Raw genomic sequence first — 19,676 nt, forward strand, 5'->3', positions numbered from 1 at the left:
TCCTAAAACACTAAAGAGATTTTTCTCACATGTTTTCAATGGAAACACACCATGTCCCCTGCACGTTTTGATTTTTCAGAGCTGAGCTGACGGGTTCAGACAGCCACAAGACATTACTGAGAGCACGGATTGGACATAATGTATCCCATCACCATGAGAACCGGAAGATAACAATTTATTGAAAGTTTGAAATTACTTTATTGTTGATTTAGGGACATCTAATGCAATATCTGACGCTTTAGCCATAGCAAACAGATTTAAAACAACCCATTTCTAAAACAAAACAAAAATAAAACAGAAGCGCTGTAAAACAGTCCGTCTGCTAGCAGAGGCGCCTATGCAGACTCGGTTTGTAATAAGAAATAGAATCCGTCTTTCCCTGCTGCAAAGGCAAACTAATTATTAACAAAACATTCTTCAAAACAGACTCCACGCTTCCTCCGTCTCTGCGAGGAGGCGGGGAGAGAAGGGAGGGGGAAGGGCAATCCATGGAGCCTCAAGTAAGCTGAATAGAAGGGGAGGAGGGAGTGCGAAAAGAGTGGGGAGAGAAGGGAGGGTGTATTACAAACAAAGGAGCCAAAGCTATAGAGAAGGGAGGGGGGAGTGGGAGCCGAGGAGCCATTAGATGCCAGCTGTGCACGTGCATGTGATCGTGCACTAAAGCTTTAGGCCAGCCAAAAGAATGTGGGTAGCACTTTGAAATTCCCACTTACAAAATATCTCGGCAGAGCAGCGCAAGCACTAGCTCAGGCGAGACCTAAACATACAGAAGGCCCAACCCGGACACATACGGGTACCAAAGAACCACAAAAGCCAAAGGGGCTGTACCAGCAGCCAACAGCACACAAAGGGGTCAACCTAAGGACCCCGAAGGCACACCACTAGACCCCTAAAAAAAAGGGGGGGTGGGATAACGTCGCCCATAAAGCAGCAGAGGACCGACAAGCCAGACTACGGAGGGGGAGGAGGACGGAGACCCACAGGGAGCCGTTGAATGGCGGCATCCGCATGAGTGTTAAACAAAAGCACCACATCAAAGGGCAGATCAACGAGACGCTCCCTAACGTACTCAGGGAAAACGCATTCCCTAAGCCAAGCATGGCGACTGAGAGCTACTGAACTTGCCATAGTGCGGCCGCGATCATCAGAAACGTCTCGGGCCGAACAAAAAATAAACGTGGCCAACTCCCGGCCATCCATCATATGGCGCCGCATATCAGCGCAGACACCTTCCTGAGAGGTAGAAGACAGAAGGGACTCCACAGAATCCCACAAGCTTGGAGTAGCCCTGGCCAACACACAAAGCGTGTTGAGCGCTTGCAAAGCAGCACTAGAGGAAGCGTAGAGGTTACGCCCCCATGAATCCAAATGTGGAAATATGGATTTTTCTGGTCAGTTATGTCCCCTATCTTGGACCCCAACGGTTCTATGTGCATGTTACAAGTACATGTATGTTTCCTCCAGTTCCAGTTATGAAGACGCAAATACATGTGCGTCCACCGTCAACATGTCCTCTGTCAGATCCGCCATGAATAGGCCGGATATTCCATTCCTAAATATAAAAGGCCACCGGCTTTATATGGTTCACTTATGCCATTTTACAGTCCAAGCAAGTAGGCCCTGATTCTGTCATCAAACTCTTCTTGCCTTCTGCCTCTGAAAGCTCCAGTCTGAGCCTGCATCTGTGACAATGAACTTTGTCTCATTCTCTGCGCGGCTCACGAAGCCTGACATCAGCCTATTCTCTGCCAAGAACTGTATTTCACCTTCGAATTATCTGCTTCCCCCTCAGCCGATGCATTCCTGCCTAGTAGTTTAAGTAAACATTCTTCCAGTTACCAAGCAAAAGGCCCGGCTTCTCTGTCCTCATGCAAGTAATTCATAGCCCTGTTACCATGGAATATTTCTACCCCCTCGCATTTAGTGTAGACACTTAGACGCTTGTACACGCACGCACAGTCAGTATAGAATAGATTCTGTCCGAGAGTCCTTCTTTCGTGGATAACATAGTTCTTTAAACATAGGATGTTAGATATGATTTGGGATTAGGTTGACTTGACCCCCCAGACTTCTTGTCTCCACATGTAGAGCTAAATGTCAAGTCCCCTTCACCCCCTAGTTACACGTCAATTACACGTCATGTTGCTGCGCGCGCATCTATGCCAAGTATTATCTTATAGATCCACCTATATGTGACATCATAACCAATTATGTTCCTTTTTACTCCTTATTACACCCATTTTCGGTTACGCAGATAAATCGTCATTTTCCTTATCAATTGTTACGCCTACTGCATTCGCTTCATTGTAATGTATGTACTATAAAAGTTACTTCATGTCAATAATGTATGTACTTCACTTCCTGAACCCCCGTGGTGATGGAACTTGGAGCAACCGATTATAATCGATCACTGGAATAAAGCCCATTCCGAACCTCTACTACCACGGATTCTGCCTCTCATTTTACTGAGCTATTTTATTATGTTTCTGTATCAAATTAAGTCCAGGTAAAGGAATTTTATTTACCACATGAATGGCGCCCGAACAGGGACACTTTCTCATCTCACGCGCCGGCGGTGAGTTGCAGGCCCGGTCTCCTGCCACAGCTGGACGGACAATAACGCGTACCAGCAGGATTTCCTGTATCTCCCTCCGGTCAAGCGGGGGCGACTGAGGCTGCGATCAACACCCAGACGAGGCGGTGAGAAGTGCGAAGTATCCCGACCAGAGCCTAGCTGAGAGAGCAAGATCCGAGGTATACAGAGACCCACCAGTTCGAAGTCAAGCCCAGTTTCCGACGAGTCGAGTCCAGTCCGGTTCAAGTTCAAGTTACCGAGGCCTTCCGTTTCCGAAGCTACCCGGTGAGTACCATTGCTGGGGAGGCATTTCTGACGTGCACATAGGTTGTGCCGGTCAAGACGGGTTTGGGTACACAAATCCGGTCTGCACTGTTTTAGCAGTGTATCTGTACTGTTTAGCAGTATATCAAGTATTCCGAAGTATCTAGTTATTGTCAAGAATTAAGCTTGGTGATTAGTTATGCAGACGATCATCATTGTTGTTTCAGTTAAAGGTTTAATGTTTAATGTTTAATGTGTTTAAAAACGTCCTGCATATTGTGGTATGAATGACTGTTCTTTATCGTGTTTATTGTATTAAGTCTGTTCAAAATCAAGTATCAGGTCAGTTGGTCAAAATCAAGTATAAGGTCAGTTGCCAATATGCCGCTCTTTTCGAAATTAAGACAGATCACTACTAGAAAAGGGGTTCTCGAAGAAGCCGTTCCTATTCCTCCTAGGGACACTCCAGGGTACTTCATGTATCACAAACATGGCTTAGACGCTATATTATTTCTTGATTTATGGGTAGACTACACCAAGGGATTACCAGAAAGTCAGAGGTGGCCCGCAGCGGGAACCTGGGATGCAGAGTGCATCATGAAAGTCGAGGAAGAGTTATGGAAAAGGAAGGTCAGACAGTCACAGAAAGACGCCGTTGAGTTATGGCGTAAAGAATCTCATAGACGCACAGAAAAAGCACGTAGACAGGAAGAAAAGAATAAAGAGAGTTCAAATAAAGTTCGAGAGAATCCATTAATTGAGGAAGGTATCCGAGTGAAATCAGAACAAGTAGATAGGCAAAGAAATGCCCTTATGAATGGTATGTATCCCCTTCTGGCCGAAGGATTACCTAAGGCTACTCCAGAGATACCGAAAGACTTGCCACCCCCATTGTTCCCAGTAAAGGTACATCCTAAGGGGCATCCTAGAACCGCAGAAGATGTTTTTCTTTCCTCATATTTAGATGACGCAGCTCCCGAGTATGCTAATTCCGCCCCGCATAGACCGCATACCAGGGAGATCCAACGCCAAGATCCAGTACCAGTATCCCTACAGCAACAAATCGAGTCACAAGTTCCGGCAAGCACATCTGTTTCTGCATCCGCTCCTACAGCTACTTCTATAGCTGTGTCCACACCTGTAGTTGCTGTGTCACGTTCGACGAATCCTTTCACACCCGACACCCCAGATGGGGCCACGGGAGGTGCTACCAATATTTTTTCTACGCCACCCAGAATAAATAAACGTACTTTTCAAGAGTCAGCACATTCACGTACACCCAAACTCATAAGTGCCCGTACGCTGAAGGAACTTCTTATAGATTGCAGATATGACCCTGTGCCCGGTAAAGAGGACGAAATGACCCTGGCATCATTGCGTATCAGACGAGCCGCAGTGTATTTAGGGAAGTTACCAGGAATGACTGCGCATCTAGATAAAATATATCATTTTGTCCAAACAGGGCGAGATCCAGAATGTATTAACAGAGCTATGGAATACCAGAAAGTAGAGATACAGGGGGAACTGTTACGTTTCCTCATAAACTGTGTGATCAGAAATCAAGACCGACCGGGGGTAAACCCGGAAGCAATGCAAATTCTTACCAGATGGAGCCAGAATATATCAGAAGGGAGACATGATAAGCAAAATTGTATAATAGCCATGTGCCGAAAGATCCGTAAAGAAATAGAACGCCTACACGAAGAGAGATTAGAGGTAGACGAGTTCGAACAAAGCGAGGAAGAAGGGTCAGGACTGCCCACAGGACAGTCAGACACCATAGCCTATGTAGGAAGAGGAAGATCTTGTAATAGTAATAGATGTCTTATTGACCCGATACGTCCGATATGTCCAGATAATAACAGGAATTTCCAAATACCTATAATTAATATAAGGTCTAACGAGCATTCGTTCCAAACCGCCGACAAACTACTCCGAGAACGAAGGGGTTATCATTTTCTCGATTCTATGGATGAACAAGATTTAGCCAGGGCAGCTGTCCATTGGGTGGACAGTCCCGGAAAATATAGTGATGATACAGTAGTACGCACATTTTTGAATCTCACCCCAGATGAACAGAGGTTAGTTGGGATTTATATGATTCAACAACTCATTATACTATATCGGAGTCAGCGTTCGGACCCTGGTCCCTTACCTGACATATTGACTGAATTGCTTATGAATAAATGGAGAGGTGCAGGTACTAAATTAATTAAAGAAATTCTAGAATCAAGAAAGCAGTATATTCTTTTTGTATGCGCAGAGCATGTCTCATTGCCCGTCAAGGAAAGAACCACGTATCACATGGATAGACAGAATCCCTTACGAGAAGTGCACCCAATAAAAGGCGAGGACAACGAGTTTAAGCGCGTATTTGTATATACGCCCATATCAAAAATAGAATTGTTACAAATGAAGAAAGTGGTACCCAGTCATGACAAAGATCCAGCGGGTTTTCACCGAGAAATTAAAGACATGTTACTCATGGGAGAGTATACCTATCCCGACATTATGACAATATTAAAGGTATTGATGCCCGCTGGTATTTATGAGAAACTCAAGGAAAAAGAGTGGGAGGTAGGAGACCAAAAGATAGAATGGTCAGTGTTAGAAGCGGAAGAAAAGGCCCGAACTGCAGGAGCAGGACTTGGGGATAAAACTAAAGCACTACCAGGTTTATTAGTACAGGTACTGCCACGTTTATTAACTACGAAAAAGGAAGATTGGGGTACAATTTCAGCCTGTAAACAGAAGCAAGATGAAGACACTAGTGATTACTATGCCCGATTTGAAAAATGTTTTGGTATAAATAGTGGCATAAAAGCAAGTAGCGAATCATACCCACATCTGTTTGTAACAAAATTAGTAGAAAATGCCCTGCCCCCAGTAAAGAATAGAGTATTAAAATTCGAGAGTACCTGGCAAGGTAACACTCCATCACAAATGTTACAAATGTTACAGTACCATCACAATAGAATTAGAGAGGAACAAGAACATGAACACAGACGCATGAAAGACACGAAAATGAAAATGCTAGTTTCCCAGACAGTTCCAGCTGAAGGACATAAAAAGGGTATGACACATTCCGATTCAGCAGGACCTGTAAAAGGGACATGCAATTATTGTAAAAAGCCAGGTCATTACGTACACGATTGTCCAGTTTTAAAACATAATATCGCCATAGGTAAAACACAAGAAAGATCACGGCCACTCAGACAAGATCAGAATGAACAAGGAGCTCTGCAGCATGCCCAGGCCATGCCAGCCGCACAACAGTCTATACAGTTTGTGCCAGCTGCACCAGCGCTGCCTGTTGCTGCCACACAGACAACAACACGACAAATGTATCAGACCGCACAGTATGAATATCCGGAGTATCAGCGTTACGCATGAACTAGCCTAGAGAGGGAAGTTGACTTACCCCTTATCGAGATTCCTGTAGATCAAGAAGGACCTTATGTACATAGTGAATTATTAGGCCAAGATAGAAAATTTTTACTCGATACAGGGGCAAGTCGAACAACTATAAAACGTAGTGAAGTTCCAGGGGCACCCCTCTCAGGCTCTCAGAATATTTCCCTTGGTTTTTCAGGAAAACCTATTGTTAATGAAGTATCACAGCCTCTTCCACTTACGATAGGACCTCTGACCCGAACTACAGATTTATTGCTTACTAAATCATGTCCAGAAAACTTGCTAGGAATAAAAACATTGAAAGCTCTAGGAGCCATAATATGTTGTTCTCCGGAAGGAGTAAGGTTGTTTTTACGTGATTTTAAAGGTCACTATGTGTCTAGAGATATGGATCCCCGACTGCAGACTTTACCTACACATCTATGGGCACAAGGCCCTACTGATGTTGGTTGCATGAATATTACACCATATCGAGTCACATTAAAGGCAGGAGTGGTGCTACCACGAATGCGACAATACAAGTTACCACCAGATGCTGTAGTGGCTTTACTACAAATCATTGACGAGCTCATTGCCCAAGGAGTAGTTGTGGAAACAGACTCCAATGTATGTAATTCACCGATAATTCAGATTCTTAAACGAACAGATCCAAAGGCCCCGCCAGTCTATCGATTGGTTATTGATCTGCGCGAATTAAACAAGTGCATTGTGCCACAATTCCCTGTGGTCCCAGATATCTCGTCATTACTGACAGCTATTGATTCCGAAGCAACATCCTTTACTGTAATTGATCTCAAGAATGCTTTTTTCAGAGTCCCAATAGATCCGGAAAGCCAATATTTGTTCGGATTTAGTTTAAATGGACGTAGCTTTAAATTCTCACGCGCACCTCAAGGATTTACAGAAAGCCCCAGCATCTATAGCCAAGCACTGAAACGAGAACTCGATAGTATCCACATGCCAGTTAACACTGCCCTGCTTCAATACGTCGATGATCTGCTGATCACCGCGAGAAGCGAACCGGAATGTGAAAAAGCATCACTGACAGTTTTACAATTTCTAGCCGAAAAGGGGCACAAGGTGTCCCCTTCTAAGCTGCAATTCTGTGTCCAGCGAGTTATTTATCTTGGACACTCGCTGTCCAAGGAGGGAAGGCAGCTTACACCGGACCGCATTCAGTTAATAGCTAACATGCCAACACCCAAGACACAAAAGGAGGTGCGGGCTTTCATAGGCCTCACTTCATATTGTAGGCAGTGGATCCCTCAGTATGCATTTCTAGCAAAACCACTCATTCAGTTGACAACACAGGAGGCAGCCACATCGACTGTTCTCCCTTGGACTCAGGAACATACACAAGCTTTTGAAAGCTTAAAGAAAGCTTTATGTCAAGCACCTGTTTTAGCAACGCCATGTTACAGAAAACAGTTTACACTCTTTGTTACAGAACGCGAAGGTACTGCCTTGTCAGTACTCATACAGGAACAAGCAGGAGCACACAAACCATGTGCTTATTTTTCTAGTACATTAGATCCCGTAGCTCAGGCTTTGCCTGCATGCCTGAAATCAGTAGCAGCGACAGCTTTAGCAATCAGACAAAGCGATGCCATAGTGTTAGGACATCCATTGACAGTTCAAGTGCCACACGCAGTAGAGGTTCTTGTAAACAGAACGCAAACACAACACTTGACTATAGCGCGACTTACAGGGTACGAACTTACATTGTTTCAGCCACATATAGAAATCAGACGCTGTAACACATTGAATCCTGCCACACTTTTGCCAGTAATCGGAACAGACCCACTAGCTCATGACTGTATTGAAGTTATTACAATCACGACGAAACCCAGACAGGACTTGACAGATGTCCCATTGTCAGATCCAGACCTGACATTGTATGTAGATGGTTCATGTATGAGAACAAGTACAGGAGAGTTAGTGGCTGCTTACGCAGTCACCACAGATACTGAAGTCATTGAAACTAATCGTATAAATACTTTGTCAGCTCAAGCCGCAGAGCTCATCGCTCTGACACAAGCCTGTATTCAAGCCACGAATAAAAAAGTCAACATATACACTGATTCACGTTATGCATTCGGAGTTGTACATGACTTCGGCGTGCTGTGGCGAGAGAGAGGTTATTTAACTTCCCACGGTGCCCACATTCAGCACGGACCCCTCATTCATGCCTTATTAGATGCAATACATCTACCCACTGCAATATCAATTATGAAATGTAAGGCTCATACGAAAGTTACTGATATCATTTCCCAAGGCAATGATCTAGCCGACAGAACAGCTAAACAGACTGCTCAAACCCAAACATCCGACATGACAAAGACAATAGTCCCGATGCCGACACAGTGTATGACAGTTAAAGATCCTACCCTTGACGTAATTGACATACAGACACATGCTACACCAGACGAAATAAAGAAATGGACTAAATTAGGAGGGCTCCAAACGGACCAAGGATGGATGATGAAGGAAAAGTCTGTATGGTTCCTTCCTGATTCAATGGTCCAAGTTATAATTAACAGTATACATAGTCCAGCACATCTAGGAGAAAAAGCTATGCTAGACAGCATTCAACACATTTGGTTCAATAAACATTTACGAGCAGCAGCCAAACAAAAAGTCCGTACCTGTATGATCTGTTGCCAGTTCAACCCAGGAAAAAGCGTTCCCGTAGAACAGGGTGGATTTCATCCTCCTGATCACCCTTTTGAAGTGCTCCAGATGGATTATATCCAGATGGAACGATGTCGAGGATTCAAATATGTTCTCGTAGTTGTCTGCGCTCTGTCCCGCTGGACGGAGGCATACCCGGTTTCAGATTACACTGCCCCGACTACTGCCAAACAGTTGGTTCGAGAATTCTTCCCACGATACGGTTTACCACGTGTTGTCTACTCAGATAACGGCCAGCCGTTCTCATCCGAATTAATGAAACACGTTTCACTTCTGTTAGGATATCAGTGGAAATTCCACTGTGTCCGACACCCCGAGGCAGCAGGTCTCGTAGAAAGACATAATCAGATACTGAAAATCAGGTTGTCCAAAATATGCAGAGAGAAAGGTGTCGACTGGATAGTAGCGTTACCAGTTGCACTCTTTTACATGAGAATGGTAGCACACTCTCGAACAGGGCTATCCCCGTATGAGGTGATCTTCGGCAGACCACCAAATATGTGGGGGACGCCTGTACCACGCAAAATAACTGATGTTGACTGTAATATGCTGACAGATTACTTGGCTTCCTTGATGTCTGCACTACAATCTTGTCGTTCACAGGTAGCTGCAGCCTTTCCCGACAACACTGAGGTGAAACCCCATGACGTAGTCCCGGGTGATCTCGTATTTGTGAGAAATTTCGACCGAAAGACTCAGCTGGAGCCCAGGTGGAAGACACCCAAGTTGGTTCTGCTGACCACAAGGACAGCCGTGAAGATCGAGGGCCGCAAGGGCTGGATTCATTCAAGTCATATCAAGAAATTTCATGGACTATCCTCGGATATAGACATTGTGCCCTGCACTCCCTCACAGACTGATTCAAAACTTCCTTTGGTTGAAAAGACTGAAACCGAACTCTATAAAGTAAAATTGAGGCCTAGAACGTCAGACAATTTGATTGTTTAAGTCCTCTCCAAGGTGAAGCGGTTGAATTTGTCTCTGACATGTATCCTCTAGACCTGAATCATGGACAGTCGCGAAAAATGATGAAACGACAGGCGTATTGTAAATCACTGCGTAGCCATTGCATAGTGACATTAATAATCTTGTTTTCCTTAAGTCTTTTAATAATTACTGCAAGTATATTGTTGCACATATATTACCCTATTGCCAGAAACGTTTACAATGTTACCGCAGAACATTCTTTTAGTGACCTACCGCCGCATGAATTGTCTTATAGACTTGCGCTGCGCAATAACACTTTCATTAGTATGTTACATCATTCCCATCAGACTAGTAATGCCACCAATTGTTGGGTGTGTGGTCGGCTCCCTCCCTATCAGAATTATGAAGGAGTCCTGCCATTTTTTCCACACCCATTTACACATAATGGCTCCTGTGGAGCATGGTTTAGTTTAATCAATTCCATAGACTCAGACACAGCAGTTTACCAAGATCAGTGGGTATGGGGAAACCTGAACCTAGTTTTACTCAAGGTCTGCTACCCTGACAAGGAGGGTCGCCCCAAAAGAACAGGAACTGATCTAGAAAATGAAGTATATGGATTAGGTAATTTTACACCTAATCTCATGATTCTAAATGTCGTATCCGAAGTTGAACTAGTCTTACCCACCATGTCAGTATTCCCAGCGAAGGGTGAATTGTGTGTAAGAAAGGTTGGTTCCATACATATGGGCCATAGTAAATGCACTACTATAGTAGAATTCAGTGATCAAGGCAAATCTTCATTTAGAGCTTATCGCCACTCCTACTTTATATGTGGTCAGACTGCATATATGCGTCTACCTCTAGATTGGGATTGTACCTGCTACATTGCATTCCTTTTGCCACCTGTTTTCCTAGCTCCTCCTGATTATTACAGAAATATTCGTTTAGTACACAACAGAGAGCGGAGAGATCTCCCAATTGTCGATTACACTGAAACAGCATGGGAAAAATACACAGATTTCAATAAAGGCATCTTTCCTTATATAGGTACTGTTACTAATAGTAAACTGATACGTAGATTAACTAGAACCCTTGAAGCAGTAGTGAATGAGACTATTTCCGCCCTAGGCAATTTAACAGAAGAGCAGTCTGCTATGCGGATTGTTGTGCTTCAAAATCGTCTTGTCCTTGACGTCATCCTGGCTGATAGGGGCGGAGCTTGTAGGGTCATCGGATCAAGCTGCTGCGTATTCATACCAGAAAATTCGCCATCCGTATATAAAGCCATAACTCGCCTTCATAAGATTGTAAACCAGATACACCAGAACCCAGGCACTTGGACTTGGTCCAGTTGGTTTTGGAGTGTGATATCAGCCTGGGGATGGAGAGTTCTATCCTTCCTAGGTATTGGCCTTCTCATACTATTCAGTTGCTGTCTATGTCTACAATGTGGACCAGCGATCTGTGGTCTGTGTGCCACATCGTGTATTCCACCACCAAGATTTCATTCGTCACGGAAGAAGAAAGAAGAACAAATGATGCTATATGAACAGATCAATGGATTAATGAAGATTGATATCTCTTGACGGGCAAGTAGGGGACAAGGAGGGAATGTGGAAATATGGATTTTTCTGGTCAGTTATGTCCCCTATCTTGGACCCCAACGGTTCTATGTGCATGTTACAAGTACATGTATGTTTCCTCCAGTTCCAGTTATGAAGACGCAAATACATGTGCGTCCACCGTCAACATGTCCTCTGTCAGATCCGCCATGAATAGGCCGGATATTCCATTCCTAAATATAAAAGGCCACCGGCTTTATATGGTTCACTTATGCCATTTTACAGTCCAAGCAAGTAGGCCCTGATTCTGTCATCAAACTCTTCTTGCCTTCTGCCTCTGAAAGCTCCAGTCTGAGCCTGCATCTGTGACCATGAACTTTGTCTCATTCTCTGCGCGGCTCACGAAGCCTGACATCAGCCTATTCTCTGCCAAGAACTGTATTTCACCTTCGAATTATCTGCTTCCCCCTCAGCCGATGCATTCCTGCCTAGTAGTTTAAGTAAACATTCTTCCAGTTACCAAGCAAAAGGCCCGGCTTCTCTGTCCTCATGCAAGTAATTCATAGCCCTGTTACCATGGAATATTTCTACCCCCTCTCATTTAGTGTAGACACTTAGACGCTTGTACACGCACGCACAGTCAGTATAGAATAGATTCTGTCCGAGAGTCCTTCTTTCGTGGATAACATAGTTCTTTAAACATAGGATGTTAGATATGATTTGGGATTAGGTTGACTTGACCCCCCAGACTTCTTGTCTCCACATGTAGAGCTAAATGTCAAGTCCCCTTCACCCCCTAGTTACACGTCAATTACACGTCATGTTGCTGCGCGCGCATCTATGCCAAGTATTATCTTATAGATCCACCTATATGTGACATCATAACCAATTATGTTCCTTTTTACTCCTTATTACACCCATTTTCGGTTACGCAGATAAATCGTCATTTTCCTTATCAATTGTTACGCCTACTGCATTCGCTTCATTGTAATGTATGTACTATAAAAGTTACTTCATGTCAATAATGTATGTACTTCACTTCCTGAACCCCCGTGGTGATGGAACTTGGAGCAACCGATTATAATCGATCACTGGAATAAAGCCCATTCCGAACCTCTACTACCACGGATTCTGCCTCTCATTTTACTGAGCTATTTTATTATGTTTCTGTATCAAATTAAGTCCAGGTAAAGGAATTTTATTTACCACACAACCACCAGGCCTCCCGTGACGGAGGAAACAACACCAAAGGCAAGGAAGAGAAAGCAGTCTGCAGAAGAGAGCCCTGGGTAAAAGAGTGGAAAGAAATGCAGACTGGATCATGCGGAGCAGGACGGTGGAGGTGGAGGAGCGACTGGGGCACCGGATCCCCGTGGCAGGATGCCCCCAGGCTCCCAGAAGAGAATCATGGAGCGAAGCCTCGTAGGGAAGAAGCCGCTCCCGTCCACAAGAGCCCTGATGGAGAACCTCAAGCAAATGGTCCGTAGGGAATGAGGAGGCGGGGTCGCCCATGCACAAAATGCCAGCGGCCGTGGAAATGGCCCTGGCAAAGGCTGCACTCGCCTGCATAGGGCGTTGTGGGGGGGGGGGGGGAAGCAATTCCTCCGTGGGGGACGGCCATCCCAGAGTACAGCTGGAGGAAGAAACGGCCAGCCCCGGAACAGTGGAAGATTCACGGACGAGTGGGGGACCTGAGGTACCTCCGGGGAAGGCTGTGGCCGCAGGGACGGCAAAGAGCCCTCCCTGGAAGACATCGGGGGAAAAAGCCACGACGCGGCGACCCGTCTCCGGGGAAGAAGACACAAAAAGTTGACGAACCTCCGGAAAGGAGGGGGCCGCTGGAGACGTGTTGCCGACCCGACGCCGGCACTGCACAGTGGACTCCGCCACGGGCGCAACATCGTCCAGCACCAGCAGGGACACCGAGACGACCTCCTTCACCACTTGCGCCCCAGGAGAATGGGGCGTGGCCGGCTATGGGTTGGCAAAAGAACAGCGCCGAAAAGGCGCCGACTCGACCTCCGACGAAGCAGCCGCCTGCATGGAGAGATGAGAGGGACCCGGGGACGCGCCCCGGTCCCTAGCCAGCACCCGTGGCACCGACAGCCGTCGGTGCCTGAGCGGTGTCAGCTCGGCTTCAGGCAAGGACGCCGCCTGCCCAGGAGACCGAGGGGGACTCGGGGACGAGCACCGAGTCCCGGCGACCTTCTGCGACACCACAGGGACCCCCTCGGGGGTTTGCGGCGAGGCAGAGGCACCATGGGCCGAAGAGGGGAACCCCGTAGGGCCGTACCCCGACGACACAACACCTCCAGCACCTGAAGCCGAACCTGTCGGCTCCGAGGCCGGAGCTGCCGGCGACGCCGCGGAAGGCCCCGCACGTGGAAAGGGATCTGCGGACGTCCTAGGAAGAGGAGGAGGAGGGGCCAAGGAAACCTGCAGAGCCGCAGCTTAGGCCTCCATTTGGGCCCTGGTCGCCACGAAGCCGGGAAACGGCGGGTAGGGTGTCGACGAAGGAGGCCGCAAGTCCCGCGGAAAACCCGCGCCCTCCGCAGAGCGCGGACCAGGCCTCAGGGACAAGCTGTAAGACTTACCGACGGGCGAGCAACGCCCTAGGGGCCTCTGTGACGGGCGATGTCCGAATCGGAAGCGGCAATTCTTGGACCCTTCCGCGGGGGACGGTCAAGGAGACGACACCGATCTGGACAGCTTGGCTGAAAGGAGCTTCATCCGGCGCTCCCGCCGGGACTTAGGCTTCAGATGCTGGCAAGCGTCGCAACCCATGGAATCATGGGGTTCTCCCAAACACAACATGCAAATAAGATGAGGGTCCGTCACCGACATCTGACGCGCGCAATACGAACACACCTTAAAGCCCGAAGGCATTCGCACACTGTCCCACAACGCAAAGCGTGAAAAAGAAGGCCTGAAAACAGGCAGGGAACGATCCGGATCCGCTGACGTCATGCCCGCGGACGAAGTCAGGGCGGAATCGCATGGTACTGCCCCCCGGCACGCAGATGCTGGGGCAAAGAAAGTTCTCCGGGTCCAGTCTCACGCCTGGGGATAATTCTACGTTAAGGAATCTGCGGCTAGTAGTCTCTATCAGATATATGCGTTGTAAAAACTTGCATGGTAAAGGTAATGCGTGTAACTGCCGCATTATAGTGGGAATGCATGATAAAGGGTGTGTTCTTTTTGCTGCTTCCCAATCATTAATGACTTAACTAGTCTAGGAATGGCTAAATGAAGACACCATTTCTGTGAAAACCTGTACCACTGCCATGATTTTCAAAAAGGTTATGGGAGTAGATTTTAACCAAAAAGACAGGGACCTCGTATTTGAAATGCTTGGTGGCAACTTTAAAATGTATGAAACTCCAGTGTTTTGGAAAAAAATAGCACATGGAAATACGCACCCTGCAGATTCAATGAAGGCATCCAATTCCATTCCTGAAGAAGTGGGAACATTTGATAAAGCACTGACATTAGGCACATTTTCTTCTTAAACCACTCCTACTTTGTTCTTTTTAGGTCCGAAATTGGACAAGACTATTATTTATTTTTATTTTTTTAAATCAAAACATCGCTAGAATAAACATATGTTGTTCTTGAAGGGTCAGAGAAGGGAGCCATGAAAGTGTCTGATGAATACTGTATGGCAGCTGTCGGAAGTATCCAGACCTCCTGATTGGCAGGAGCATTGTTCACACAAGGTACAGTGGAGAGAACAGTACTTCCCATTGCGACGTAAATGGAATTTTGCAGAAGAGTCTCCCTTTCCAATTTCATGCCCTGCTTAGTTAACAATTCGGACACCTTTCTCTGCATTTTTCTTTTCCTCTATGTATGGTCATGCAGAGTCAAAGATGCTTTTTAAGTTTTAATTTGGTTGAATGGATTTTTTTTAATAACCGCAAATGTTGCCTTATAGGCCATGGATTTTAAAAACGTATGTATCTGTGCTGTGTGTTGTGGGATCTTGTACGAGTGTGGAGATATTAGATTTTTTATGAATATCGGAGAGAATCCCACAGTGAAGAACCACCAAAACAAGGAACATGGTAATCTAATCTCCTCCCACTGGTAGCAAATAGCTGTGTCCTATTCTAATGTTATGTCAGATACTAGATAAACCCTATATTACAACAGAGAACCAGATACAAAGTAGTAGTCATGAAATATTCCTATACAAGTCTGTTTCTAAAAAAACTCAGTTTTCATTTAATGGCTATCAACATTTACCTGCATAAGTTCGGCTCGTACTGGTTGAATATGGTCGTACAAAAAGTCAGGTTGGAGATTGTCCACACACAGTTCCAGAGTTCTCAAGCCTTGACTAACCAAGGTCTGAGACCCGTTCAGAGCAGACACCAGGGGATCCATGAGCATGGGCAGATAAGGCAATAGAGAACTTAGCCGGACAGGGACAGTAAGGCACAACTCCACAAAAAGATCTTTCATGTGTTGTTTGTGTAAGCCACTCTGCAACATGTTCAGTCCTACAAAACAGAAAAAACAGATGTGTCAAGACCAAACTAAGTATAATAAAGCTCTATTTGAAGCCGTTTCATCTGCATGCAAGTTCCCATAACGTGGACACCCCAATTAGAAATAGCCTGACTTTTTAGAGAGAGCGAGGAAAACAAATACTGCTAAAGTCTAACCTGTCTAATACATGGAAACGTTGTGAAGAAAAAAAAATGTTAACTTAAAAAAACACAAATAAAACACTGTGGCAGTTAGGTTTAGGCACAAGCCAACATCACTGCTATACAATGAAAAAAAGAAAGATCTCACAGTGCTAAACGTAAAACACTCCATTCATAGATTGGCACGAGGTTTACGTCTAGAATAGGCTTACCAGTCTTCAATGTGAATAAAAATGCATGGTGCTTCAATCACAAGTACAGGGCTACTTGCCTCTAAAGACCTACTGGTCTGATTTGAGCCTCATTTCCAAAACATTTAGTTTGCTTTATTACAAAATAAGATTTAGTGCTAAATTTGGGATGTTGCAAGGGTCAAATTATGTCAAATTATTTTAAATTCACATCTGGATCCAGTGGTGGCTGGTGACATTTGAAAGTAGTGGGGTGTAAAAGTTAGGGATCAGTTTTAAGTAGGCTTACAATGCGTAAAGGAAGACCTACAGCGACCGTTGATGTACTTAAAGTACCAATAAGCATATGGGAACTAAATTGTGTAGAAATACCCGACAAATTCCCCAGCCTGCAACCCCCATTCCTCAGATAAGTTCAATCAGCTTGTGAACTCACTAACACATTGCCTTGCATTCACAAATAAAGTAATGAACAAACAGCAGGCAGCTTTGTAAACACACTCACGCAGTTTTATTATTGCGCTCATCTCTGGAGGGACTTACAAAGGATGTGGACACCCTAAAGACAAGTAGCCCATTGGCTACCAGCTGCTGGTACCTGTAACGCCCCTAAATTCAGTATTATGGGGCACCCCTAAACCTTGATCCTCAGATTCCTGCGACCTAGGAAGAAGGATGAAGAAGATGCCGTGCAGCAAAGCTAGAAGATGACTGACTTGGCCCCAGCCGTACCGGACTGTCTCCATCTTGAAGAGTCTGCAAAGAAGAAGATGCCTGTCCTGTGACCAGTGACTTCCAAGTACCCCCGGAAGGCTGTCACTCTTCAACAAAGGCCAGATCTCCCGAGGACAGCGGCCCAGTCGAGAAAACCTCCAACTTAAAGGATTCCAGATACAGGAGGATCTGCGAACCTAGCAACACCCACGGCCCAAGCGTGAGGGGCTTACATGTCCAGTGACGTCTCCCCAGCGGTCTGGACTTGAACTCCATTGGTGGCTGATCTCTCCTGGACCGGACAAAGTCATCTGCAGCCTCAACGCGAAGAGTCCTCCCAACCGCGACCAGCTCCGGTAGCGAAAATCTGACACCAAAAGGCACCCCAAGCCCCGACCTTGGGGAGCCCAACCGACAGTGACCAGGCCTTGCCCTGCATGCCAACTTATCTGTTTAGCCGGCGGTCACCTTCATCCAGCCTCCCGGCCCGAGCCTGCATCCTCTTTCTGCGACCAAGATCCTCCAATTGTCTGCATTGGGAGTCCGACGCTGATTTCACCCTGCACCGGCCACTCTTGCGCCGCTGGTGGTGTAGCTTTGATACTGCACTGTGCACACACAACCTCACCCCCGTACTAACCTTATCCCCCAGGCCCTGTGCCCTGAAACCGCAGGTACCCCCTGTCTCCATTGACTAACTGTGGGATTAGTGATCGCTGCACCCGGCCATCCCGGGTCGCTGGTGGTGCAGTACCTACCTTAAACTGAACCTTGGCCAGTGTTGGTCCAGACCCCTGAAGACTGGAAAAGTAAGTCATGTACTTAACTATTAATGTACATACCCGTTTTCCTCCCATAGGATTGCATTACATTTCCTTCTATCGCATTCTACTGTTTATCTTTTTCAACATCTAAGTTTGCTACTGTTTTTGATTGACAATACAAAAGTATTTCTACTACTGTAATGCATATTTACTGCCTTGCAAAACAATTCCAACTGCATTTTGAAAAGTATTACTACTCTTAAAACTGTTACTTACCTGCAACAGAGTTCCTCTTGGTTCTAAAATAAAATAAGAAAGTAATACCTTCTTATACAAAACAATTGGTCTTGGATTCAGTCTGAGTGTGTGTAATCATTTCTTGTGTACAACACAATGCTTAACACAGCCCCATTGATAAGCCTAACTGCTCGACCACACTACCACAAATAGAGCTTTTAGTATTTATCTACTTAAGCCTCTGGGGATCCACTGGACTTTGTGCACACTAGGCCTTACTATGTTTTAGTATATACAGAGCCAGTTTCTTACACTGCTGAACTAGCCCCAAGATTAATAATTGTAGAAAGGGCAAAAAAATGTATCTGTTCATGAATCTATGAGCCTTTTGTGAGAAAGTGGCTCTGTATATACTGTTCCCAAATAGGTACAGTGTGTACAGAGTCCCCAGTCCCTAGAGGTTTGGCAAAGGTTAAAGTTAGATATAACCTTACTCTCTAAAGTGGTAGCTTGGTCGAGCAGTAAGGCAGTATCAGAGGACAGTGTAAAGCATTTGTTGTACACACTCAGTCAGCAAATAGTCTCACACACTCAAGAACTGAACTCTAGGCCAATGGTTTATATACAAAATATATGGCTGTTTTATTTTACAACCAACAATAGGTATCAAAATATACTTTCTCAGAATGAGATGCTTTATATAAATACTTTTGCAATGTGCAATTGACTTTTGTAGGTAATAGTTACAGGTTGTTGCAATAGCCAACACAATTTCAAATACAATAATACATTGAGCTCAATGGGAATTTTAAGTTATGTGCACTTGATTACTTTCAGGATTACTTTTCTAACTCCAGGACTGGATCCTAGATTCAGTCCTGGGACAGTTCTTGGAAACAAGTGAGTAAATTCGGTTAAGTCACTGTTGTGATTTTTAAACAATATTTTGCTATTTTAAAAGTTGACACTTAAAAACTTTTTCTGATCAAATTACCAATGTTATCCTACGGAAGGAAATTCACTTAGCAGGTAAGTGGGGTTATGGGTACTTTTTCTAGGTCATTGTTGGATCCTGGATCCAGCACTAGTGTACCACCTGTAAGCAGTTGAGAAGCTGCGTTTAAGTTACACAGGCGATTTTTAAGGAATATTTATAAGTTTGCAAAATCGACACTTAAAAAGAAATTTCATAGAAAAACAGTCAATGGTTTCCTATGGGAGAAAATTCAAGTTACAGGTAAAATGTGTTCTCGTTACTTTTGTAATCCAGTGCTGGGCTCCTAGGCTCGGCACTGGGGCATCTATCTAAAACAGGTAAGTAATTGCGTTTTCACAGTTGGTACGATTTATAAAGAATATTTGTAGTTTTCAAAAATCGACACTTAGAAGAAATTTTACAGAAAAACAATCAATGTTTTCCTATGGGAGAAAATTGAGTTAGTGGTAAGTACGGTTGTAAGTACTTTTCAGGGTTAGTGCTGGGCACCAAGATCCAGCACTGGGATCTCTCCTAATAGCAGGTGAGTATTTCCAGTTTCGTTACTCGGTTGATTTTAGGTGAATATTTTAAAGTTTAGAAACTCCACACTTCGAAGAAATTTAGGAGAAAACCAGTCAATATTACCCAATGGAAGAAAAGTGAGTTATCGGCTTTTGGGTAAGTACTCGACTGGAAGAGTTAA

The 19,676-nt window shown here is 45.1% G+C and overlaps 1 protein-coding gene across 3 annotated transcripts in view; it reads right to left on the minus strand.

Moving 5' to 3' along the window:
- TRRAP (transformation/transcription domain associated protein) overlaps window positions 1-19,676 on the minus strand; it is a 1,075,110-nt gene that overhangs the window by 907,723 nt on the left and 147,711 nt on the right. For all 3 annotated transcript variants that reach the window (XM_085629333.1, XM_085629332.1, XM_085629331.1), the window contains exon 20: window positions 15,682-15,938. In XM_085629333.1, the coding sequence (XP_085485459.1) occupies window positions 15,682-15,938 (257 nt within the window). The remainder of the gene's footprint in view (window positions 1-15,681; window positions 15,939-19,676) is intronic.

The sequence above is a fragment of the Triturus cristatus genome, chromosome 10 (genome assembly GCF_964204655.1).
Source record: "Triturus cristatus chromosome 10, aTriCri1.1, whole genome shotgun sequence".
Taxonomy (NCBI): domain Eukaryota; kingdom Metazoa; phylum Chordata; class Amphibia; order Caudata; family Salamandridae; genus Triturus; species Triturus cristatus.